Raw genomic sequence first — 26,100 nt, 5'->3', positions numbered from 1 at the left:
CGGAGCGAGAGTGGTGCGTCGATGCAATAACACTTAGCGTGCAATGGGCGTAACATTAAGCCTCGTGAAATCCTTCGATTTTTGCTACAGGCGAAATATTACGCCGCCCATATATTGAAAAATCACAGTGAGCTATTTTTTCACTAAAATAAATTTTTTAACGACTAAACCTAACTTCTAACAAATGAAAATATAACAAAGCCAAATTCATTCTTTAAAATGATTCCAAACACCATTTCCTCGCATCAAAGTTTGGTAGTTAAGAAATAACACAGAAGTATTGAAAATTATCGCTACTGGTGCACATGTTTAAAGCACTAAGGTCAAGCTCGGTTAGTTTGAGGAGTTGTCGCGGTTCAATTGTCCTGGTCACCTTAGAAACGGGGATTTTTCCTCTGTTGCGCATGAGCTTCGCACCGCAGGGGATGTTTGATGTGGAATAGAGAGGGATCAAGATGGATGCGACGGCTGTCAACCCACGTTCAGGGGGGTGGGTGGGGTGGCAAGGAAAGCTGGAGGAGATTACGGGGGTGTTGGGGGGGGGGGGGGGAGGCGGAGTCGGCGCTAAATATAAATGCCGCTTTAAATATAGATGGAGCGAGCGGCGTAGTGCAAGAAACTTCCAGCTCTCCCCCCCGCCCCTCACGCATTGCCCCGCCCCCTTCGCCCCAGGACTTCCTTCGCAGTCTGTGTGTGTGTGTGAGTGGACGGACGCCTCCTTCTTCCCCAGTTTTAACTTTCCTCCCCGCGAGAGAGTCGCGCGACCGACCGTGCACCAGGCTTTCGAGAGCCCGGCTTCCGTTCGGACGATTATCGCGAGTGAGATGGCGGTTGACACCCCCATTCCCTGGCTAGACGAGTCCCTTTTGCTTCTGCCCTGAGTCACACAACCTTGTGTTCGGTGAGGATTTTTAACGGGGATCTTTGTGAGGCTTCGAATCTCAACTTTTTGTATCGCCCTCCTGTGAAATACTGTCGCCATTGCTAGGTATTATTCGTTGCTTGAGGCTCTCGCCAAGACTTCGGATTCCTGTTCCCGAAGCTGAAGATTGTGGATAGTCCATCGGCTTCCGTTCGGACGTTTATCACAAGGAACGGCAGTCGACGACCCCTTCCATTGAAAGTGCCTTTTGCTTTTGCCTTTCATCCTCCCGTTGACTCAGGATCATATGTTCTCAGTGGTCCCCTTGGCTTCGAAAGAAAGAAGATGATTTTTTCTGCACGCAACCGTGGATGTACCTCTGCTAACTCTGCCGTAGGCCGCTTGTGAACCGCACAAAAGGACATGTGTAGTGCATACACTTGGGCGCTTGTTATCGAAAACAGGATTTTTCTATTTATTATTGTCCTGTGTAAATGAGCCTCTGAGATATTTATCTTCGTTTCGGAGTAACAGCTGAAGTGAGCGTACGCCTGGCGGACCTTTGTGCTAGGGGCTGTTTTGCAAACGCAGGAGGGTTCTGTCGTGGGCAGGACTGTGGCTGAATGTACAAGTCATCATCCTCGCTCCCTCATAGAAAATGAAGTGATCGTGTTCCTGTGGAGGGTACTGGAAATATCTGCTCAGTCTACCGTGTATGTGCCATATTACCTCGTTCCTATTCAACGGCTGGTCATCCTCTGAGTGCGTGTGTTTGTGTGCGTGAGCAGGGTCATTGGTGTTCGGAGTCGACCGCGGCGGTCAGCGGAGGGAGAATTGGATCGGGTGCCCTGCGTGTGTGACATGGGGCCTCTCCTCCCCCCGCCCCTGAGATGGCCAACGTCAAGGTGGCCGTGAGGGTCCGGCCCTTGTCCGAAAGGTGAGATTGCCACTGGCGAATCCCCGTCCTACAACTCCTAGCGCTGTAGTGACGAGTCTATCTCGTCATGAACTTTCGATGCCAAACCGCGCAATGACGAGTGTATCTCGTCATCGGATTTTCATAATTTTAGCACTATTTAGAGGAGCAATATAATTATTTTGAAAGCTTAACAATATTGAAAAATTCACAGTATACATAAATAATTCATATTTCATGAAACGTGATGCATTGGAAAGATTAAAATGATTTTATTCGAGTGGCGATAGCTATGCTCTCCATGTCTAATAATCAAAAATTTTTTCGCGGATCTACGTTGATTACAAATTACAAAATATCATTTAATTACCTACCATTTGTAAAAGAACCACAGAGAAATAAAGAAAGAATAGGAGCACGATAATCAGAAAATAAATCGAAGTGGAAGAGGTTTAGGCCCTTTTACACGGGGCACGTACTTGCACAATCTGACGTATGTATGTACGAAGGCACAGTCAAAACTGCGTCGAGAAGAGCGGTGAATTGCTAGAACACATGCGAGAATGCGTGGACGCGAGATGGCAAAGTAGCCCCTGCTCTGATTTCGTTCATGCATTTGCGCAATTCCACTGTGGTCTGAAAGTTTCCTTCGTTTCATAAGGAATTAACGATCCTTATTTAAGCCAGGCGCTATCTGCTTGCAGGGTACTCTGCTACCTGCTAGCAGCCTGTATCGCAGCGGCGCATATATCCTCGCCCCAATGTCACCTCACAAGGCGGCAGCGGGAACCAGAAAGACGTCACATGGGCTTTTAGAAATTAATCAGCACGCCATTTTAGAAATTAATGCTGTTCTAACCTGCGCAATTCCGTGCCCCGTGTAAAACGGCCTTTACAGTTTTATCGCTGGAATTTTTTTTCCCAACGAATGAACAGCCACTATTGAATGCCTATGGACGAAATTTGACTTTTTCTATTGTTGTGCGTTGTTCTGATGGCCACGCATGTGAAAAAGGATAACATGGCAATGGATTTAAACGTTAACTTTTCAATGAGAAAGTAGAAAGTCTTTCAAATCCCGGGAGAAGCCTTTTAAGAAGTAAACACCCCTAAAGTGCGAAGTGAAGCATATACCCTGAATTTTTTATATTCACACGACTGTAAATTAGTCCGTAGTGATCTTTACCCTCACCTAACATTACCAAACTCAGGGTTGAATTACTAAGTGAGTAAGTATTTCAGAAAATAGATACACGTATTCTTTCCGAGGTTTTGAACTTGGGTCGGCAAAGACTTGCCCTTAAGAGGACGTGTTTTTTTCTTGGCCTATTACTCGTTCAAAAGGTATCCTATGAATGTTGATAGTGGATCTTTCCTAAAATTTATCGGTAACCATTTCAGGCGTCAAACGTTTTCGTCGGCATTTTTTTCAAAGAATAAATTTCACAATTAGATGAAATATGTAGCGAAATTTACATTCTCTAAAAGTTTCAAGATTATAGCGTACCTAAGTTTAAATTTGCCTGTGCCACTAATTAGATAGTTTTGCCTTTGAATTACTTTCTCAGGTGCTACATTTTAACACTAGAATTACAGGCAAATTTCGGACGGAGTCTACTCTGCTTAAATTTAGTGCTGAGGTCATAGCATCACTGTCACGGGTGTAATAATCTGTCTAAACCAAAAAAGACCGATCAAATGGGAGGAATACGCCTTCTAGGCATTGGTCTTTAACCCCTGTCGAAATTATCCGCGAAAATGTTTCCTTGATATTTTCCCAGTGAGAGCATTTTAACAGTTGATTATGTAATAATAAATAGTAATTACGTGTTAAATATACGCACCGTACATGCCCAGGAAATTTCAAGATAGATGGTGTCAGTGGCGCTGACTCCATGGGGCCTAAGGGGGCCCGAGCCCCCCCAAAAATTCGTTACAGATGTGAGGAAAAAATGTGTCAGGCTAGCCAATTTTCCCCGGAGTGTCCAGATATCAAGATTCGAGTGATCATGGTTCTAATGTTGATCATTTGACTCTTCTTAAATGCTTAAAAAACTTAAAATTCACTACTTATAAAATTTACCAGGGCAAGGTCCCTGGTTTGGGCCCCTCCAATATTTTTTGTAAGTCGGCATCCCTGGATAGTGTAGATTGTTTTTTTTACAAATAATTCGTTCGGACGAAAGAAAAAAACGATCGGTCGGAAGGGAGTGATGCACGTAATGTTAAAGAATACAAGTTTCCCTGGATATCACACATTTACTTATACCACTTATTTTTTAACAGAGCGCTACCCGGTTTAGATGATTTATCATCATCTTCAGGCGCAAATAATGATTATTGAACACATCATAATTTGCGCCTGAAGATGGTGATAATTCATGGAAACCCGGGTCGCCCTAATTAAAAAAGAAGTGGTATAAGTAAGTGTATGATATCCAGGAAAACTTATAATGGAATACCGCAAAGTAAATCAATAGTTAGTGAATTTTGTTGAAGAATACAGTTTCCAGAGTTATTCCATTGACGAGCTTTACAGAAATATTGCTCTGTCTTTATTTTATTTACCATCTCGAGCTAATTCCAGTGCCTATCGCTTGTATCCTAGTCCATTTAGTTCGGTAAAAATATAATTCGTAATTTTTACGCCTGATACTATCCTGGGGAATGGGGCTTACGAAGAACTTCAATGCCTCTGCTCAGTCGCTGTTATCACGTGATTCCTGCAAGATTCTTAAGCAATATTAATGAGTAGCCCTTCGTAAGAATGTACGTGAAACTTGAACGTCATAAATGCTGCTCGAAAGGAAATATTCATACTGACGTCACTCCATGATTAAGAAAGAAAAGCCTTCATCGGCCCATATGGATTGATTGCATTTCAACCATCTTATAATATTTCCGTCAGTACCTCTCTTCTTATTGCGGTAATTATCCTGTGACGTCACACAATCACATCAGCAGAGCTGAGAAGAGATTTACTGGGATGCACTGACGACTTGATAGTTGTGAAATGTGGAATTCTAGTTTTGGGGTGAATGCTGATATTTCTGATGAAATAAAATACCCGATATGCATTTTCTCGTCGGAACTATGCTTCCAGTGCCTAATGTATAATTTCTGAATCAGAGAACAGTTATGATTAAATTTTGGGCATTCCTGCAATGAAATGTTTCATCCATACGATCTATTGCCAAGCAATTTACATGTGATGTACTTCTTTCCCAGCGAATTATTTCCGTGAAATCCTCTCGGAATTACCATCGACTTAAATCGTATAAATTTTAAATTTATTAAAAAAAATATTATAATAAGAATACTGAAAATGATAAATAACGGTTTTTCACGATTATACCTCCGGAAATGCTTTATATAAGGGAATCGGAGAACCTTGCAAGTAAATCTTACTAAGATAGAAGATACTTTTCTCTAAGGTGCACTAGTTTATAGGGTAAATATGAAGTAACATACCTAGGCTCTGGAAACGTTACGAGTATTTTAGTGTACTCGCCTATATGTTTCTGCTGGAAATTTATCTTCTTATTTTATCATCTAATTCAAATTTTCCCTTATTTTAACACTTTGCGTGCCATGGACGTAATATTACGTCCTGTAAATCTCTCTGAAGATTGTCATGGACGTAATATTACGTCTTTCTATTTAATCGGCTTTGTATTCGTGAAGCCGTAATATTTCGCCCGTGGAACTTCTCCAGTTTACTGCTTAGTGGTTCTGCTATTTAAAAAATCATTGCTCAATGGAAAAAGTAAAGAGTTCACTTTTTGTCTTGACGACGAAAAGTCCTCTGTAGCTGCCGGCATCCTTGTCTTAGGCCACTTTGTGTGGAAATTCTTTGGGCCAATGAACCGTTCGTTGAGGGTGCAGTGACCCTTTTTGTCATCCTGGATTTATAATGCATTTCTTGGAACAAAAAATGATATTGCATGTTACGGCGGTACATCATATGTTGCAACTTTTTTTATTTTTCAAAAACAGTAGGTTTTCATTGTTAAATTATACATCAAAAAATTAGCAATAAATGTTATTCAACATATTCATAAAGAAGTGCAAAGTCCATTTTTATTGAAATACACATCGATATAAATATATTTTTGATGCTAATGTTTTAAAAAATGTACGAATTTAGTAAAAATGTCTGGTTTTTTCAGTAGGGGTTCCAAATTAGCAGACAGCGCTCAAAGTGTTAATTCAAAATCAACCAAGGCCCACGCTAATTTGCACTATGAACATATTAAATTGACGACTTTCACTTGCATGCCACGTGAACTGCTCCCTGCACGTTGTTAAGTTTTAGGGGAATACAAAAAAGAATTGATACAAAGGTGCAATGCATTGCAACCATTGGTGCATTGGCAATATATAGTATTTTATAAAGATTGTTATTGGATCCTGACGACAAAAAAACATTGGGGATTATAGTGCCAATGATATTTATTGAATTTTTCCCAAAATATTTGTACACTTAATTAATTGTTATTTTTTCCACGGACTAGCCTCCTGGTTTACTGATTTTTTTGCCTTAACCTTGTAGAATTCCATTTCAAGTTAGGAAAAATAACTAACTTTATATCTATTTCTACAACTTAAATTTTAATCAACTCGCCTCGAATATTTTATCTTTAATGTATACCTTATATTTAACGACAGTAAACATTTTTAATAGCTTAAAAGTATGCTAATGCTTAAACATTATTTAATATTTTAATTATTTATATACATTTAATAGAATCGACGTTTCTACAACTTAGCCATTATTTATTTCAAACTGCCCTGTAAACAGCACTTTAAGGCCTTTACAACGGAGGATAAACAATACACAACACAAACAATCATGCCCTGGATAGGGACCTCAAGGTTCTTGAGAACCTACCCAGGTGGGACTGAAACCCACGACCTACGGTTTAGCAGGCTAGGATTTGACCCCACGGCCACCGAGGCCGGCAATTACTAGGTATTAATCACTAATCGACGATTAATAGTGAAATTTTAATAAGCCAAGTTTGTTATTTTTCCGAATTTAACCTCTTGGCTTGCGCCTTGAATTTCACAACTGAATTTCGTCCAAAATCTCGTGCAAGGCCAGAGATAACTTTCAGGAGAGGGGGAGACACAGCGTGAGCGTTGATTCCATTTGGGTTTCATTGCCAACCTTTGGAGGACAAGCGCGCGACGGTTCGTTCGTAATATAGGTTGCGTTCCGTGGGAACCAGAGTAATGAGCCGTGAGGTTAGGAACAGATGTCGACTTCACCAACCAAGTCCACTTCCCTGCCCCCCCCCCCTCCCTTCTCCCCAGCTCAATCCTTTGCTCCGATTCCTCCGTGGGGAGCGGTGTCTTGGTGACCAATCTCTCTCGCCAACAAACGAACTCTTCATTCACTCTTAATCACCCCTCGTCGTCTTCTCTGAATCGCTTGATTCTTAATCTCCAGCGGACATAGGATTCAGCGGATAATAATTCTCTCCCCACCCATCTTGATCCCTCTCTATTCCACATCAAACATCCCCTGCGGTGCGAAGCTCATGCGCAACAGACCTTAGTACATTAAACATGTGCACCAGTAGCGGCCATTTTCCATACTTCTGTGTTATTTCTTAACTACCAAACTTTGATGCGAGGAACTGGTGTTTGGAATCATTTATAAGAATGAATTTGGTTTTGTTTTTTTTTCATTTGCTAGAGGTTAGGTTTACAGGTTAAACAATTTATTTTGTTAAAAAAAAGCTCTGCGATTTTTCAAAATATGGATGGCGTAATATTTCGCCTGTAGCAAAAATAGAAGGATTTCACGTGGCTTAATATTACGCTCATTGAACGCTAAGTGTTAATGCATCGACACACCATTATCATCCCATTCTAAGTGATTTTTTCCGGCCGGTCTCTACAGTTAACATCATTACCTTTAGCAATGAAATCACCGCAGTGAGTGAAATCCGGTTATAAATTGGGTTTCGGCGCACGGCGTTTATGTCCGATGCATCAGATTTAAATTTACGATTGCTCTCTCGATGAAATGATTCCGGCTTTCCCGGTGGATTATGCTCATGTAGATCTCTCGGGTAACTTCCCGGGTTAGTTGATCCATCTTCTCCGACGTTTCGACAACTATCTGTGTTTTCGTCCACAGGAAGTGGGCTCATTGTGATATCACTGTGTGGCGACACAGAAGTAAGTGTAGGTCGAGAAATCAGAAGAATAGAAATCGAAAAGTACCCATTTTAATGTAAGATACGGTCTACGTCGTTAATTTGTGGAACTGATTCATCATAAAATAAAAATAATTTGTTCTATTCCACACTTTATTTTAAATAGTACGACCCAGGTTTCTGCATATCATGCTATCATCAGGTGCTGCTATCCAGATGATAGCATGATAAGCAGACACCCGGGTCGTACTATTTAAAATAAAGTGTGGAATAGAACAAATTTATTTTATTTTACCCATTTATACATTTAATATCGGAGCGGAATGTAAGTAATCGTTTCAGAGATTTCATCAGACTGATTTCACTTCTGTCAAGGGGCACTTCATCAGATGCAGCTCATCTGGTGAAGTACCACTTCGATTACATTTTTAAAAAGAAATTTCCAGCTTTCTATTTTCATATCGTCATCAGAAGTCGCGACGTTTCGACAATTGTGTGCATAGCCCTCAGGAACTTAGACCATTGTGTGATCATTCGGTTCCTGAGGACGACACACACACAGTTAGTTGTCGAAACGTCGATTGAGATGGATCAACTGACCCGGGAAGTTACCCGAAAGACCCTCATGGGATTGCTTTTTCCTTTTCCTGCGGATTGCACAATAGGGTAGTTTTCTTCATCAGAGAAAACGAAAGGCATTGATTGCGATTCCTTACCCAACATTAGAGTATTCATAATATACAAATTATTTGGTTTTAGAAATCCCTGTTTAGACGAATGGCAAAGGTCAATTTTTACCTCATTTGAATAAGGCCAGATTGGCGGCCATGCGACGCCACTCCACGTGACGTCACAGGGACCTAGTTCATATACGAGTAGATAGGAGTTTTACATCGTCTGAGATTACCAATGCATGCATGAGGCAAGGAGCTCAGGGAAATATCTCTTAATTATCACCTATTAAAATTACCTAATGTCGGAAAGTTTCCTTCGTTTGGCAGAGTAATAATAATCCTTATTTAAGCCAAGCGCTACCTGCTAGCAGCCTGCATCGTAGTGGCGCTCAAAGCCTCGCCCCAAGGTCTGGAGCGGGAACCAGAATGACGTCACACGGGCTTTTCCTAGCATTCATACTTAGCTAGTCGCGTTTCGCGCGCTTGAAAATTTTCACTTTTCATTTATTCGCGAAAAATAGATATTGTCATTAAAATTCGTGAAATACATAATCCACGAGTAATAATCTTTTGATTTAGGCAATAAAAAAATAATAAGAAACCACCCTGTTAAGGGACGCACCAAATTGCTTGGGGATTCGTCAAGTGCTTTTGCGGTCGAGCACCGTTGCACGGCTTCCTTCCTACGAGATATTTATGATCACTAATTAGTGATCGGCGGTTCGAATCCCAGTCAAGGCAAGTATTTTTTAAGAATCTATGACTCTTCAAGAGTGTTGTGGCCAAGTATTGAACGAAAAAGCAGAATTTGATATTTTGCTCACGTCAGAACGCTCTCCGAATACAGCAGCGGGCATGTGGTATCCGACGCAGAAATATTCTAAGATTCCGTGAATTAAATTAAACACAAAGCACAAGCTTCGCCAAGTATCGGAAATAGCAATGAGAAAACAGAGAGAGAAACAAGGCTTCAAATGGGGTATTTTCCTTCATCAAAGAAAACGAAAGGCATTAATTGCATTTCGTTACCCACCATTAGTGTATTCATAATATACAAATTATTTGGTTTTATAATTCCCAGTTTAGACGAAAGGCAATGGTCAAATGTAACCGCATTTGAAAAAGGCCAGATTGGCGCCCATGCGATGCCACTCCACGTGACGTCACAGGGAACTAGTTTCTATACGAGTAGATAGGAGTTTTACATCGTCTGAGATTACCAATGCATGCATGAGGCACAGGGCTCAGTCACCTATTAAAACCGCCTATGGTCGGAAAGTTTCCTTCGTTTGATAGGGTATTAATAATCCTTATTTAAGCCAATCTCTACCTGCTAGCAGGGTACTCTACGCTACCGCCTTGCTCGGCAGCAAGCAGCCTGCATCGTAGCGGCGTTCTAGCCTCGCACCCAGGTGGCCTCACACAGCAGCAACCAGACGTCACACTGGCTTTTCCCAGCATTCATTCTTAGCCGTCTTGTTTTCGCGCGCTTGAAAATTTTCACTTTTCAATTAATCGCGAAAAATAGATATCGTTATTTAAAAATCTGAAAGTGTGAAATGCGTACTCCAGGAGTAATAATCTCTCGATTTAGGCAATAAAAAATGATAGGAAACTACCCTATTGAATTCGTCCAGGTGGCGACAAACACCCAGAGGAAGCTTACTTGGCTTTGATTGCTTGGACAGGGTATGGCATTTGGAGGAGGCGACCAACAGCTGAGGTCATTTGCGCCAAGAGGGAAGGGTATGGAAGGGAGGGAAACCCAGCGTCGACATTAGCCTGCTCTTATCGAAAGGCGCCAAGGGGACCACGGCTTAACGTCCCATCCGACGAACGGAGAGTTGAGCTTGAAATGTCCCCCACACAACATTTAAGCAGGGATCCGGCAATCTCAGAAAAATATCCGCCACCGCCCGGATTCGAACCCGGACGTACAGGGTGGTGAGCCATCACTCTAGCCACCACTCCATACCGATCCCGCATCTGGTGAAGTGCCACTCAACCGATGTGAGATCGGCGAGCTGAAATCGAAGAAACATCAACAGATTGATTACTAAAATTCCACTCCGATATTAAATGTGTGAATGGGTATTTTGCGAATTAGATTCTTCTGATCTCTAGACGTTCTCTTTAGTTTGTGTCGCTTTGTACCGATTGGATGGTTTAGAGGGAAAGGCGGAATTGCTTCTCGAGCCAAAGCGGCGGTACAATCCGTAGGTTGCCGACCTCCACTATTTATAAATCAGTGGGCCTTCTCATCGAGAGAGTGATTCTCCACATCCAAGACGCGGAATCGATAACACTTAGCGGCGATGATGCCCTCTCGAATCATCGCATTCATGCAATGCGTAGCTCGAAAAAAAATACTGGTGACTTCGCATGATTGAAAAAAAAACTCTCAATTGTTTTTTACCCACACCTGGAACTTCCATAGACTTTAACGAATCTCAATTAACTTTTAGTCCTCTGATGTATTGATCCTCTTCCATCTTAAGACATTCACGATTACCTATTACTGAAATCTCACGTGCCAATTTCGTTGCAGTTTCTGTTTCGAAAGTGATAAGTGAAGATTTTACTTCTTCTGCCTGGGGATTGCGATAATGTAAGAGGTAGAATTCCAATTGCTTGACGGATTCCGTAACGTCCTTATTTATTTGTTTTATGGATAAAAAAAGAAGCTAAGAGAGTTCATTTTTTTAATCAGGTCAACCATTACATATTATTCACCAAAAAACTTTTATTAATCAAATTCATAACATATATTTTTTATATATCCTGTAAAAATATATCTGAGGAGTAATATTGAAATGCAATACAGCAATGTTAGAAAAGAACATGTCTTATGATTTAACGTATCTGCAAGATTTTGTAAGACCTGTGGCTTTAATTATTGGAACCAGAATACCATTGGGAAATAAAATGGTTTGGATACTTCTATATCATTATCAATGTAGTTACTCGGTGCAGGAAAGTAAATGAGGAACCACTTATACTCTCCTTTTTAATTCTCTCGCACTGTTTAGGATAGCAACGGTGTTTTTATCATTTAACTTAATGGCGTCACTCGCTAGGACGACTTATTGCAAGTATTTCTTTTTCCATTGTTCTAACCATGCATAGTTATGCTACAGCAATTACTGACTGTTGGAAAGTAATATTATTTTGCTTGAATATTGCCGCATATATTATTATTATTTATTAGTTCATGCTCTTTCTCAGCTGGTTATACCAGACGGTAATATTCACCTATCCTTAGGGCAAATTAGGATTAGGCTCGGATGTTAAGGAAGAGAATGCACCCTATCCTGCACTGTCCGATCATGCCCAACCCAGGAATCTTCTCGCGATCTGGCAGGTATGTAGTAAACAGCTTTTTGCCTGAGGTTAATCAGTTGTTTTCTAATTCCTAGGTCTTAGAATTCTTTTTTGAACCTTTTAGAAAAGATTCCCTCAGCAGAGATTATCGGTGGATGAATGCTGACGTCTTTCAACTTCTAAATATTTGACTTGATAATGATATAGTAGTATCGAAACAATGGTCAACGTTTATGAATACTCAGTGTGGAATATAAAAAGTAAATTGTTATTATTATGCGTAATATTTTTATAACCGTGTGGAGTCCATGTGGGGATCCGGTTACATACTGGTGATTGATCACCCCCTGCCAAACACCTTAGAGATTGCTCGTAGGTTATTATGTAGGTGTAGTAATCACGGGAGAGGATGGAGTGTTATGAATCAGTAAAATGTGGCTCAAACCTTGATAATTAAATAGTAGTATCGAAGCAATGGTCAACGTTTATGATTACTCAGTGTGGAATATAAAAAGTGAATTTTATTTCCCTATTCGATGTTAGATTGGCAGCATAGTTAACTGTGGCCAATATGTCACCCGATGTGATGGAAATCCTCGCAAATTGGCGTTCATCCGAAATTCCCAGGAGATAATAGGGAGAGAGGGAAGAGCAATAACCCCACGGGTGGCACGCGTCCAGGCGACCGCCAGTCGTTCAGACCTTTGAAAAGGGAGGCCTCTTCGCGAAGGTTCTCTGCTGCAAATATTGGGGTAGCTGATGACTTCATTTCCATTCCAAATTTACATAAACAGAAACGTGCCACTCTCCCATGTGTTCTGGAGCCCTAATATTCAAGTCGAAGATCTGAAAAACCTCACATGTTTCGACCATTATAATCATTTTCATCGGTCAATAATTCTAAATTCAGGTTTTAACGTTGAAGTGGGATATTCTACTTCATAGGTGTACCTCAAAAACAAATCTCGGTACTGCCATCAACACAGAAGTGTTCCAATAGATATTACCTCGGTAACCAACCAACGTGCATTCACACGTCCGTTGTAACCCAGTGCTGCCCTCGTGTGCTGAAATTTTGTAATTCCATCGAATATCATTGACAAGTGGCAAAAAAGGCATTACACCTCAAATAAATTCACTGAAATGAAGCTGTATTATGGATGAAATCGAGGAGCTAGCGGTCCTTCTTGCCTCTAATAGATCGTGGTAAGCATAGGTCACATGACTGTGAACTTTCATGTCTGAACTTATTATCGCTGTATCCTTACCTGACTCGTAGCGGGCCCTCACATATGTTTCTATCTTCCTTGATATTCTCTTACACTACGCTGAAGCTTCTTCCTCGATTCGTTTTCTCTGTTAATGACTCGAATCGATCGTATCGTTCTTCTCTTAATACTTCATTTTTCCTGTTTTTGCCACAATTGGCAGCGTTGCGAACTATTGATATATCGTTAACTATCGCCCATTCAGACGATGGTTAAGGATTTCCGGAGAAGAGGTCCTATTCTTCGTGTTAACAAGGCTTAAGGTCGCTTCGGCGCAATTCTCGCCTCAATCATTGCATCAGCTATTGATGCATGGATAATTCTTCTTTTGCTCATCCTTCCATCTTCACCTTCCTCGATAAGTATATCTCGTCATAGGTCTCCATTAGTCATCCTTGCCGCTCAATTGTCCTTCAACGGATGTCTTCAACAGACCAATCGCCTCTCATGACGTGGCCGGTCCAGTTGTTCCTTCACTTTTCATTGCCATTGATAAGAATCTTCTGATGCGACATGTGGTGGATGTTTTCTTGCCTCTATGCCTGTATTTCATGATGTAGTTAGATTATCCTTTTTTCCTTGGAATTTGCCAGCGATATTTGCTGACTGATTACTGCATTGATGTAAAAAGAGTTAATGTAACTAGCAAGAAAATGCAAATGAATTTAGGTTATCCATTTGCCGGCGAATACGAAAGCGCGTCTCACCCACTCCAAATTTTGCTCTGAAATGAAATATATCCCGTATGACAGCGAAGCGAAAATCGTGAAGGTAGGTAATATCTTAATTTAACATTCCGGCGAATCGGTGGTTGAAATGTTTTTCTTTTGTTTACTCGTAATGTGATAATAAACACAATTTTTGCACTTAAATACTGCATAAATCTCATTTTTAATCCTATTTATTAAGTATAAGCAGGTACTCTCGAAAATATTCAATATTCAGATTATTCAACGTGAGTCTTGTAATATTTGGAGCAAAATATTCACATAAGCTAGCTCAGCAGTAAAAATGAAGCTGTAGTATGGATGAAATCGAGGAGCTAGCGGTCCTTCATGCCTCTAATAGACCGTGGTAAGAATAGGTCACATGACCGTGAACTTTCATGTCTGAATCATATAACTTATTATTGCTGTATCCTTACCTGTCTCGTAGCGGGCTCTCATAGATATGCTTCTATTTCCCTATTCAAACCGCCTGGATGAAAACATCTCAAGTCAGCTAGTTAGAATGCAGTGAGATGTGCTTACGCTTCATAGAAATTCCGGCGCAGAAAGACTTAATCCGTGAATAAAATACAAAGGATAAATACGTGATTTGTCAAAAACTGCTATGGGCGTTCAGAAATCGTTAAATAGATAGACTCTGGGAGGTGCCAAGCTTAGATTGCTTGAGAAATTGAGAACAGATATATGTCAGAGCAACAAGGAGAAGTATTAGAACCCCATAATTCATATTTGAACCTCACTGTATTTCAAGGTCCAACAGAAAGTATACATTATGACATATTTTCCGAACGGATAGGCACGGAAAATCGATTTTTTCCCCCCAATTGAGGAAAGACTTTGATAAATGCAGGGCGTGAATTAGTTAGGGCATTCTCTTTTTATTTGTGAACGACTGATGCCCTAACATCCCCCGCCACACGCTTTTTCAGACAGCTTGCATTGAGGTAGTATGTTGATGCAGAAATCATAAAATAGAATATAAATCAAGCATCAGTTCCACGTAATGGTGAATGAAACTTTAGGCTTACATTTTGAGTGGTCTCATTACTTTTTTACGAAATGTGAATTCGATAAGTTTCCTCTGAATGGCAGTAGTGAAGATTCTTCAGTTTGATGGTTCCTTGTTGAGGTGCAGAGGCGTCGAATGGATAGGTTGCTTCCATCATTGAAATACTAATGATTGAAAAGACTGAACGTGTCGCTCATTATATTGATGACTGATTGATGCACTTTAGCGCTTGATGTAATGCCAAAGAGCGAATTCAGCTGCTGTATGTGTGCGTTGAGATCTTTTCTTACGGAAAGATACGATCACATTAAAATTAATAGTAAGACAATAAAACTCTTGTCCTCGTTCTCAATTTAACGGTACGTCTTCTAACAAATTAATTTTGTGTGTGTCTGCGAAAGAAATATAATGAAGACTAGGCTCAGATCATATTGAAAAAAAACACGTCCGCCTGCAGAATGATCTATTGTCAAGCACGATCTTTTTGCGATTAGTCGGTCAAATGGGGCAATGGAGTCCACTCGCATCCGCCGATGCGACGCTGGCCCTTGAAGGTGACGCGGGCAGTGAGTGGGTGGGGGATAATCAGCTGTGTGCTGTTTGCGCTTGGTGGAGGGGATGTGGATAACCACCAATTAATTCTATAGAGCCTCATTGCGTTTTTTCTCCTCATTCGCCCACAGCTAGGCTCACACGCCAACTGCCCCTCTCACTCCCATCTGATGATGACGATCATCACTCCAGTGATGCGCGCAGAAACAGGGCCCACGGCTGTGTTTTCGCCTGCTCGAAAATATCGTCGAATGTTATCCGTAGAACACAGGGAATTACTGGGAAACACTTGTGGTTTCCTTAGTAAGGGATCCTATTCAAAGGAGTTTTAAGGAAAATAAGTTTATTCTTCGTTACAGGGGCGCAGTTAGGAATTAAGGCTGGGGGTGTTAGGTGCAGCTAATACCGGTGTGTGTGGAGGTATGGAATACCCATCAGGATAAGCGGTAGGTGCGAGATTAATAAACTGCGAAATTTTAAGATAAATGGTTCACAATGGTGAGTTTTACGGCTTTCAGAGGAATATTTAATTAATCCTTACACTGTTCTATTAGTAATATCAAACAAATTAAGTAAAATGGATTAAACTTGAAAATTTGTCTGAGCTCAGGGGGGGGGGGGTTTAAACCCCAAAACCACCCCTCGCTGCGCCTCTGCTTCGTTAAAACTTTCGCGGGTACTCGTCATGTTGAATAAAAACTTTTGGGCTATGTCGCCGCGTCGATTTTTTTGTGGCCACAACGTTTTCCGACCGATGCTGGTCGCTTTCTCAAAGGATTCTGAAGAGGTGGGAATTAAAATTCATGTATAAATATAGGTATCCGTGTCATGTGAATCCTAGATATATGAATTTAAATTCCCAACTCTTCAGAATTCCTTCGAGAAAGCGACCAGCATCGGTCAGGAAACCTTGGGGCAACCCAAGAATCGACGCGGCGACATAGCCCAAAAGTTTTTATTCAACATAATAAGTTTATTGTCATTATGAAAAGTAATAAATCATAACATTGGTTTGAAGAAGCTCTCCACTCAATTCTCCTATCAGCTAATCTTCTTTTCACACCTACGGATTTCTTCTCTCTCACATCCTTCTTCGCTTGTTCCATATATTTTGTTCGAGGTCTTCCTTTTCCGTTCTTGCCTTCCACTTGTCCTTCGACGATTGTCTTCATCAGGCCAACATGCTTCAAGATAAGGCCAATAAGGTTGATCCGTCATCTTGCCAAGGTTTTCATGAGTCTCCTCTTCTCTGCTACTCTCCGCAGGACTTTCTCATGACTTATTCGATCGATCCATTTGATTTTAATCATACTTCTGAAATACCATTATTCGAAAGCCTTGATTTCTCAGCTGTTGTCATCGCCCATGTTTCACCACCGAAACATGCTCTTAATGTCATAACTGGTTCATGTTCCGTAAAAATTGAAAGACATTGTATGGGAAGAATAAATTTACCTCCTCCCTAACTGATTTTGTACAATCTGTGAAATTAACCATTGTGCACAGAGTTCATATTCAATGTATCTGCATTTGCCGCTTTTTAAAATTTAGCATTTGAAGTAGATATGCTCTCGGATACCGTTTACAGTTTTATAATGACATGTTACCTGTTTTTATAATTATATTTTTTTACATATTGAGTACTATGACGAGGAGTTTTCACGGAGCATTTTCGGGAAATCTGTAAAACTCTTCTGGAACTGATCATAATTCTGTCGAAATTATACAGAAATCGCCGCAGAATTCTGTAGGACTTACGCAAAACTGCTCGAGAATCCATTATAAATTGTTTAAAAAATGTTTTGAAATCTCAAAAAAAATAAACAAAAATTCAAAGGGAATTGCGTGAAAGAAATTTTAAGGAATATGTACGGAATTTTCTTATAGGTTTTAGCAATGGAGTAAAATGGGTAGATCTGTTTCCGGAACTTACAATAAATATTTCGTTTAAAGTAATCCCATGAGTACTAGTGAAAAAAATCACCTTTATCCACGATAACTTTGTAACTTATATGATAGCGCAATTTCAGACAGATTTGAAATAATTTATGAATTGCACGGTCAAAGAAATATGAATAGAAAAACAACAATTTATTTCCATTGCTGGGCATTCGTTGTTTCATACAAGTTTTCCCTGGTCACAAGATTCCTGCGTACTGTAAACAAATTTTTATTTTAAATTGTAACGGGTCTCTAATTATCATGATTCAATGCTGATGGAATTTCATGCTACAGCGCTACAAACCCGCAAACTCTTTGCGTTTGAACTCGCTACTTGCGCCATCTTTATGATAATTCAAGGTGGCCCAAATTCCATTTTAGGATGTCATTTACTCTATAAAAATTATATTTTTATCCAAGGAAACAAATTATATCGGTCAGTGACACTACTCTCAGATTTTTAACCTTTCTGATGTACCACGGTGTGATTCTTTGGTTAAAGGGCAGTATATAGGAGGAATTTATATATCTCCTTCAAATCCTTTTAGCATCATAGTTAATAATTTCCGTGAGAAATAATTCCAGTGGACCAGAAGCCGAACCAAGGACATTTGACTTTGGGAACCAAGACACCTGCAGCTCGATTCTGTAAATGTCATACCTGTGCTTCGCGTGATTCGAACCACAGTGGAGTTCTCACGCCTCTCACCGTGAAAGACGTTCAAGCGATCCTGTAAGCCTGTGCCGTGAGATGTTTGACGGATTGCGAACGATCACTTCAGTTTCTTATGTTGGTAGCTGTGCGGACGCGAGGAACGAATCAGAATCTCCGATACAAACTTACTTCAGCGGCCAACTGCAACTTCAGTTACCATAGAGAAACATATACAATGCCGTGGAATATTCACTCCCAAAGTAAATAATACTTCTTTAGTCAATTTTGAGTGAGGTCTTTTCTTTTAAAAGTACCTATTAATGATAAGTTACGGTTGCTTAATTAGTTTCTAGCTGTAGCTACTGTATATTACCTCTTTTATATGTTGCCAAGTGCTGCGTATCAAAGCCAGTTATCACGTAGCAGGCTCGTACTTGCACAATTAGCACTAATCTTCTCAGCAATAGCAATAATTAGCAATAATAATATGGAGCAAATGCTTACGCGGAATGAGAACAAGTGTTATTTTATTATTTGATAATGGTTCATTCTCGTATGCGTTTGAGCTGTTCTCATCATTTCAGTAGATAATTTTAAATGCGCCGTCGTGCATATTTATTTGTCTGATTGTGCAAGCACATGCCACTATTCACGATTTATACTGGTGAAAATGTTTCTGGCGCGAATACGAGTTGATTATCAACAGTTTCTGCTAGAGGACGAGATGTTTACATGTCTTAGTATTTCTATAATGTCAACAGAAAAACGAATCATGTTGGTCGTGTTACTGAACGGCAGCAATAATGCATGGAAGAGATGGAATAGATGATCAATGTTTATCTTAACGTACTAAAGTATGCCCCGGCAAGCCATCTAAACGTCTACGAATTAATCGTGGTGTGAACTCAGTGATCCATCGCCAATCTCACGTCTCGAAGGGATTGTTGATATCGCGTATCTGCCGCCGAAGTATGTGCGTCTCTTGCCTCCGTCGACATTGGTGCTCATGCAACAGTAGCGGAGGTATGTAAAGAGCCTCCATTCTCGTTAATAAAAACAAATCGAAGGCTTGAACTTACGAAACAAATATTAAATAAATCTGTTAACATTCAATACCGCACAATACTTTTACCGTTGGTTCTACTCCAAATTATTATGAAAATTAAGTTGTGAGTATTTTACTTGTACATTCTAGAAGATGCACAAATATAAGATAATTGTCAAACCCTCAGCGCAAGGTTTAACTTCCCACCAACTTCAATCGCAATGAAGGCCAATCAATTTAAATAGGACGCGAATGTAAATTTAACTTTACGCATTTCTTTTATTTGTTTTTAATACATATTACTTATGGGAAGTGACAATATGAAATAGCCACCATCGTAATTAATGAATAATGTGCTATTAATTATCAATCACAGCGTTAATTCATAATGAAAAATTAGAGCGCATTGCCGCGACGAAGCTACCACGGGCCCTCTTGGGCGTGAATACTTTCACGGACGCGGCTGTGAGAGTGACGTCACTATAAAGTTTCAGAATCGCTCCAGCGTCAAAGCCGTGAATACATTGACGAAATCCGCTTGTGACGGCCATATCACATTTACAGAATCGAGCTGCTGGATAGCGCAATGGCCTGTGAAGGTGCCCGGGAAAACAAATGTCCGTGGTTCCATTCCCTGTCCAGGGGAATTTATAGTTAATGGCGAATAAATGGCAAAAACGCGGCAGATTATTATAAACGTGCGACACTCAAAGCATGATGAATAGATTGTCACACTTTTGTCCTCCGGGACTTGTACAATTCAAATGATGGGCTTTTGTAGTTTCATCAAAGTGGACTGAAAGCACTAATCATTTCCTCCCATTCAGTGTTTTTCCGTAATGCATTACTAGTTTAAAAATTGTCAGTAAATCTTGAAATTTTCAGGCAGAGTAGGGTAGGTAAACACAGCAGGGTAGTTTTTATGTATACATTTTCCCTGTAGAATGAATGCTTAAATAGAAAAAATTTATAACCGGGGGCAATGCTGAGGAAAGATTTTCAAATTTGAGATAACGTCAATATTAGTAAGGGCCTGCTCTGCATTTCATGTTTATATTATACATGTTGCCAACAGTTTGAGGTGCGGCGTTACCGGTTACCGTAACACATCTACTGATTTGATCACGTCCCCTTTATCAATGGGGATCTGGTTGGTGTGGTGGCTAGAGTGTCGGCCTCGTACCTCGTGGACTTGGGTTCAAATCCCGGCGGTGGCAGAGAATTTTCAGCGACCGCCCGATCCCTGCTTGAATGGAGAACACATTTCAAGCGCAACACTCCGTCCGTCGGATGGGACGTTAAGCTGCTATCCCCTTGAAGCTGGCTAATGCCGACGCCGGGTTTCTATCCACCATTCCTTACCAACCATTTCCTCATGACGCAAATGACCTTTAGCTATCGGTCGCCTCCTCGAAATACCATATCATACTCTTTATAAATCCCACACTTCACCTGTCAAGGAAGGAAATCAGACTTCAAATTTATTTGCAGCTCACTGAACTCTCTGATAGACTGCCCTGAATTGCTTTACATCATTAATTTCAGAGTTACCCTTAGATACAGCCTTTTAAATGCCTTATTCCTTACGCGCATCCCTAGATTATCGACTTGTAAAGCGCTCGTTCCAATGCTATACGTCTTCTCCACTTTACTCTGTGCCTGACATCATTCATACCTTTCTTATCTCTTCAAACTCATTCATTAAACTTGTAATGTCTCATTTCCCAGAAAAGAACTAAACTTGTACTAAGCATCTTACAATTCTTCAGGGTTTTCCCTTGGAATTCCCCCATCTATTTTGTACATATTACTTGCGTATCTTGTGAACTACGGTATTATTGTATTTGGTTAATAATTTATTATTTATTTATAATTTATTATATTTATTGTGTCGCTGTAAAATAGTAGTATTGCTGTATGCGGTCAAACGAATAAATTAATATGCTGAACATTTCTACACATGTATTAATAGTTTAAGTCAGGAGCGAGTTGGTGATACGTTGCGACAATGGAAAGGCATAGCTGGAGTGATGCATCATCTTAATTTTTCAAGCAATGCCTAGAACCCCACTCCCCTTAAGCCCGGCGTGTGATTACAGTCCTCATTGGCAGTTGAGGGGCACTTGAGACGGAGGCGAGAGAGTGAAGAAGTCCACATTCGCATGGCCCCTTCCACAATCCTTAATCCGTCATTTCCCTCTCCGACCCCTCCCTCCCACCCTTCACCCCCTCCCTCATTACCCCCCCACCCCCTCCTTAAAGTGGGCACTTGCATTGAGCAATCTGATGGAATGTGCGCAGCGCAGCGGCGGATGCGACGAATGCAGTTCTTTGTCACTCGGCGAGGAGGACACAGTCTCATTCATTCCCTTGTTTGGATATGCAGGGTCAACTTAAAGCAACGCAATTCATCAACGAGTGCGAGTTGATATTTTTATTGCATGGACGATTTTTGTGGACCGGAACGGAACGTATACGAATGCATTTAACAAGTTATAAAATGTTCTATTTTTAGTAGCAAAGTATATATTTTGAATGCTATCTTGGCGTTCATTCTCGCGTTCATACGTTTAGATCAACTCGTAGATGCTAATGCACTAAGTAACCAGAACTGAGGCAATAATTATTCTCTTTATGATTAATGTAAGAAGGAAGGATTTGCACGTGAGAGTGGTTGGACAATGGAGAAAAAAGATTTAACTATCAACAGTGGTTTTCTTTGAACTGTTATGGTCGTAACAACATGGTATGAGCAATGAATGCGCAATATTTCCGCGCTAACAAATATCAGCTAAATATATTGTACCTGTGAAGTTATTTGACGAGTAATATGCCTCAGCAAACTTTAAAATATCGCAATTAAGTGCCATTCCTGTGCGCCACATTTTAATCCGCTTGCAGCAAACAATTTGTGTACTATTCATGGTTTTATTCTAAGATATTTTTGTGGATTAGGATTGACTCCCAAGTCTTTGGCACGGTAGCCCCAAATATTAACATCTTATCCTCTAAACCCGCGAAGAAAATTAAAGCTTGCTCTTGCTGAGGAAGAGATTAGGGGCGAATGTTGATCAGGACACATGGATTCGGATTTTTTAATCAAGGCCGCATTTTCGAAAGCCAAAATCCTCTTTCCCTAGCCTCATTCTTCCAGTATAGCAACCAGTGGCGTAGCGAGAGGGGGGCTTTCCGGGGTACAATCCCTCCTCGATCCTTTTGAAGACGCGCAAGAAAGGAGTAAGATGACCTCAATAAATAACTTATAATAAATACGCGTACGAAATGACTCTTTTTGAGTCCTAAAAATCACGTCTTCCACTGCAAAATTCCCAAAATTTTCCAAGGGAGGACACCTATTTATTCTGAAAGGTTTCCCATACAGGCCGGAAGGGCCCCGCAATCTCCGATAAACCCCCTCCCCCCGCCATTTCAAAATCCTGGCTCCGTCACTAACAGCAACCCCTTCGATTTAAACAAATTTATTATGATAGATAATGTAAAAAGTTAGTAAAACTAAGTAAAAATATGTTTTAAATCATAGACCGATGCGTCTTCTCCAACGTGAGTATTAAATGTGCCCTCCTGCGAAGTCCGTGATGCGTGCTTCAACGTAGGACTTCGCCTCGTTTGGCGTATGGCGGAGGGTGTAGGGACACTAGCCTTTGACTTTAAAGAGAAAAATGAAATGACGTAGGGGCGTGTTGCGTAAAATTTGACTCCTTGACTTCGACCCAGCATTCATTGCAGCCATTTATTGTTTGGGGAAAGAGGATTTCCTTTTCTTACATCTATGTTTTGCGTGGGCCCTCCTCCAGAAAAAAATTAAAACTAATGGTTCAAAATGGCGAGTTTTACGGCTTTCTGAGGGATATTTGATTAATCCTAACACTATGCTATAATTAATACTGATCTAATTAAGTAAAATGGATTAAACTTAAAAATTTCTCTGAGCTCTGGGGGGGGTTTATCCCTTAACCCCCCACCCCCAATCGCTGCTCCACTGAAATCAACATCCCGCACGCGATAGAGTGGTCAAGCAATGGAAGCATAGCACGTAGGCAGCCTCTGGCGGCTTCTTTTATGATTTAGATTATAAACTCAATCGGAAGTTGATTGATTGAAGATACTCAAACGGATGAGGAAGCGGCCGGTCCCTTTTTCGCGCAATTAAACTTTCATGCTACTTCGCTGAGGCGGGCGATATAACCTTCTGTGCGGGAATCGTTCGAATGGAGTTCCGCCGTCGAGCAATGGGCCACAGTTGCCCCCACAACACTTCGACATTCACTCCTCTCAGAGGTCTGTAAGCGGGACAAAGAGTCGACCACGAATATTACAAAAGAGGACCCTCAAGTCGTTCCCTAAGTTCTGAACAATAAAAAATGAAATAAAAAGTAAATTACTTAGTGCACAGCAGCAATGCAGAAGTTTTGAAGAGCTAAATCAACATCCCGCACGCCTCGGAGAGGTCAAGCAATCGAAGCGTAACATTTCGCAGGCAGCCTCTAGCTGTTCCTTTTATGATTTAGGGTATAAACTTAATCGATATTTGATTGATTGAAGCATGAAGATCCATTTCATCATTACACGTTCTCCTGCCGTTTGCAATCGAATTCCTCCAACAGGGTAGTTTCCTTCATCAAAGAAAACGAATGGCATTGATTGCGATTCGTTACTCACCATTAGTGTATTCATAATGTATAAATTATTTGGTTTTAGAAATCCCAGTTTAGTCGAATGGCAGTGGTCAATTTTAACCTATTTTTTAAAGACCAGATTGGCGGCCATGCAATGCCACTTCACGTGACGTCACAGGGACCTAGATTCTGTACAAGGAGATAGAAGTTTTACATCGTCTGAGATTACCAATGCATGCATGTGGCAAAGAGCTCAACATCTTTTAATAATCACCTATTAAAATTGCATATGATCGGAAAGTTTCCCTCGTTTGATAGTGTATTAATAATCCTTATTTAAGCCAATCGCTACTTGCTAGCAGGGTACTCTACGCTACCGCCATGCTCGGCAGTAAGCAGCCTGCATCGTAGCGGCGTTCATTGCCTCGCACCCAGGTGGCCTCACACAGCAGCAGCCAGACGTCACACTGGCTTTTCCCAGCATTCATACTTGGCTGCCGCGTTTTCGCGCGCTAGAAAGTTTTCACTTTTCATTCAATCGCCAAAAATAGATATCGTCATTCAAAAATGTAAAGGCGTGAAATATGTACTCCCGGAGTAATAATTAATCTTTCGATTTAGGAAATAAAAAATAATAAGAAACCACCCTATTCGATTCTCTGCTCTCCAGTGCAGTAAATATGCCGGGGGTTAGTGTACGTGGTATGAGGATTATATTCCCGTTTTGTTTAGAGCGTTCTTTCCTTGCATCGTTTCCTTCAAGGAGACGACCATCTCTCCTTGAGAAGTGAGGGTTTTCGGCGGAAGCGTCACTCTGGAAAAGTGTTCAAAGGTGTTATTCTCGGGCTATATGCCCGTAAAGTTGGGAGAGAAAATTGGCTGCACTAATTTATGAGAATTCTCCATTAAGTATACTTATATTCCATCCTCTCGCGGAACTAATTACTGTATGAGAAAAATCGTTATCTCTTCGCAGTATATTTTGAAAAAATTGCTCGACAAATCAAACGAAAGGAAAATGTTTAGCTTTCGTCAGAAAGTTATAAAGTATTAAAGAAAGAAAAGAAACAGAAGTCCGCGCTTCATGCACCGAACAATTTCGATATGATATAACTCAAATTTAAACGAGTAATTCGTGGCGAATTAATAAAAAAACCATGATCGGTCGAGAGAATTGGTCGGTGCAAATGATTCCTTGAAGAAAATAATCAAATGGAAAAATTGTCAAATTCGAGGTGCAGGAAATGTTAATAACGGTCTCCTATATGTGCCGTGAAAACTTCATGAGGAATGCGCAAATTTCAAGCGATTAATCCGTCACCAAAAAAAATACAGAACGGAGCGGGCGTCCTCCTCTGAATGTGGCGGTTGTCTTTGGTTCCGCGACCTCGTTTCGCGCCCCTACTCCGCATCGCCATTTCAACGGAAGAGGGGGGAACGGAGAAGGGAGCCCCTCTCCTCATCAGACCACCCCCCACCTCAAATGGTGAATCATCTTCCACTTTCAACGGCCCATCCCCTCCAACATTCCTCCCCGCTCTAAAAAAGAAAGAGTTTCCTTTACTCGTCATCGCGGGGCGGCAGAAGTAGATGCCAATCAGAGGTGGACTAAAAGATTACTTTCAGGAATCGATTACAACTGATTATAGTAAATCTAACAGGAGCCTTTAGGATGTCGGTGCGAATAACTACGTTTACTTCATTGCGATGGTTATTGCACGTACTCCATCGAATGGCTGCCATGAGGAACAGACTTTTCGTCTTACATTTTGTGGAAATTGTATTTAAAAATATATTTACACAAATATGATCTCCTCCGGCGATACTGGCTTTAATATGCGGAAAATGGTAATATACGCTAGATTGCTCATCTGATTTCGCATAATAATAGTTTAATGAGCAATTTGCTGATATAATTATGATAAAAAATCAGATATTGACTCGTCAGAGACTAAGTTATAAGTCATTAGAAAATAAGATATGTAAATGAATCCACATCATTTCATTTTCATAAAAATTACTACACAAAAGTGTAATAAGCGGGAAAGAGCGTTGACTCAAAGACTTTAATTATCACTCTCCTTGTAGCTGATTTTATTATTTTTTTGTCAAGACAGACGTTGTCCACAATAGAAAAACGCTTTTTGATCTGCGCATGCGAAAAGTAATGGAAAACTTAAAAGAGATTAAACTGTTCTTGAAGATTTAAAATCGCCGTATACGGGAGCCTAAAGAGTAGACGTAACTCCGTTTGGATCAATCACGTTTGGTTATTATTCGCAATAAGTCACTCCTTAGAACCGGAAACTGTCATTTTCAAAACAT

General features: G+C 40.6%; 1 protein-coding gene across 1 annotated transcript in view; it reads left to right on the top strand.

The window, feature by feature from the left end:
• The first annotated feature begins 703 nt into the window (after nt 1-703).
• Nucleotides 704-26,100, top strand: part of LOC124168410 — a 193,735-nt gene continuing 168,338 nt past the window's right edge. The window contains exon 1 of the mRNA XM_046546626.1: nt 704-1,799. Coding sequence (XP_046402582.1) covers nt 1,753-1,799 — 47 coding nt within the window. The 5' untranslated portion in view covers nt 704-1,752. The remainder of the gene's footprint in view (nt 1,800-26,100) is intronic.

This window comes from Ischnura elegans, chromosome 11 (genome assembly GCF_921293095.1).
Source record: "Ischnura elegans chromosome 11, ioIscEleg1.1, whole genome shotgun sequence".
NCBI lineage: Eukaryota > Metazoa > Arthropoda > Insecta > Odonata > Coenagrionidae > Ischnura > Ischnura elegans.
This window is presented reverse-complemented; position numbering and strand designations above follow the sequence as displayed.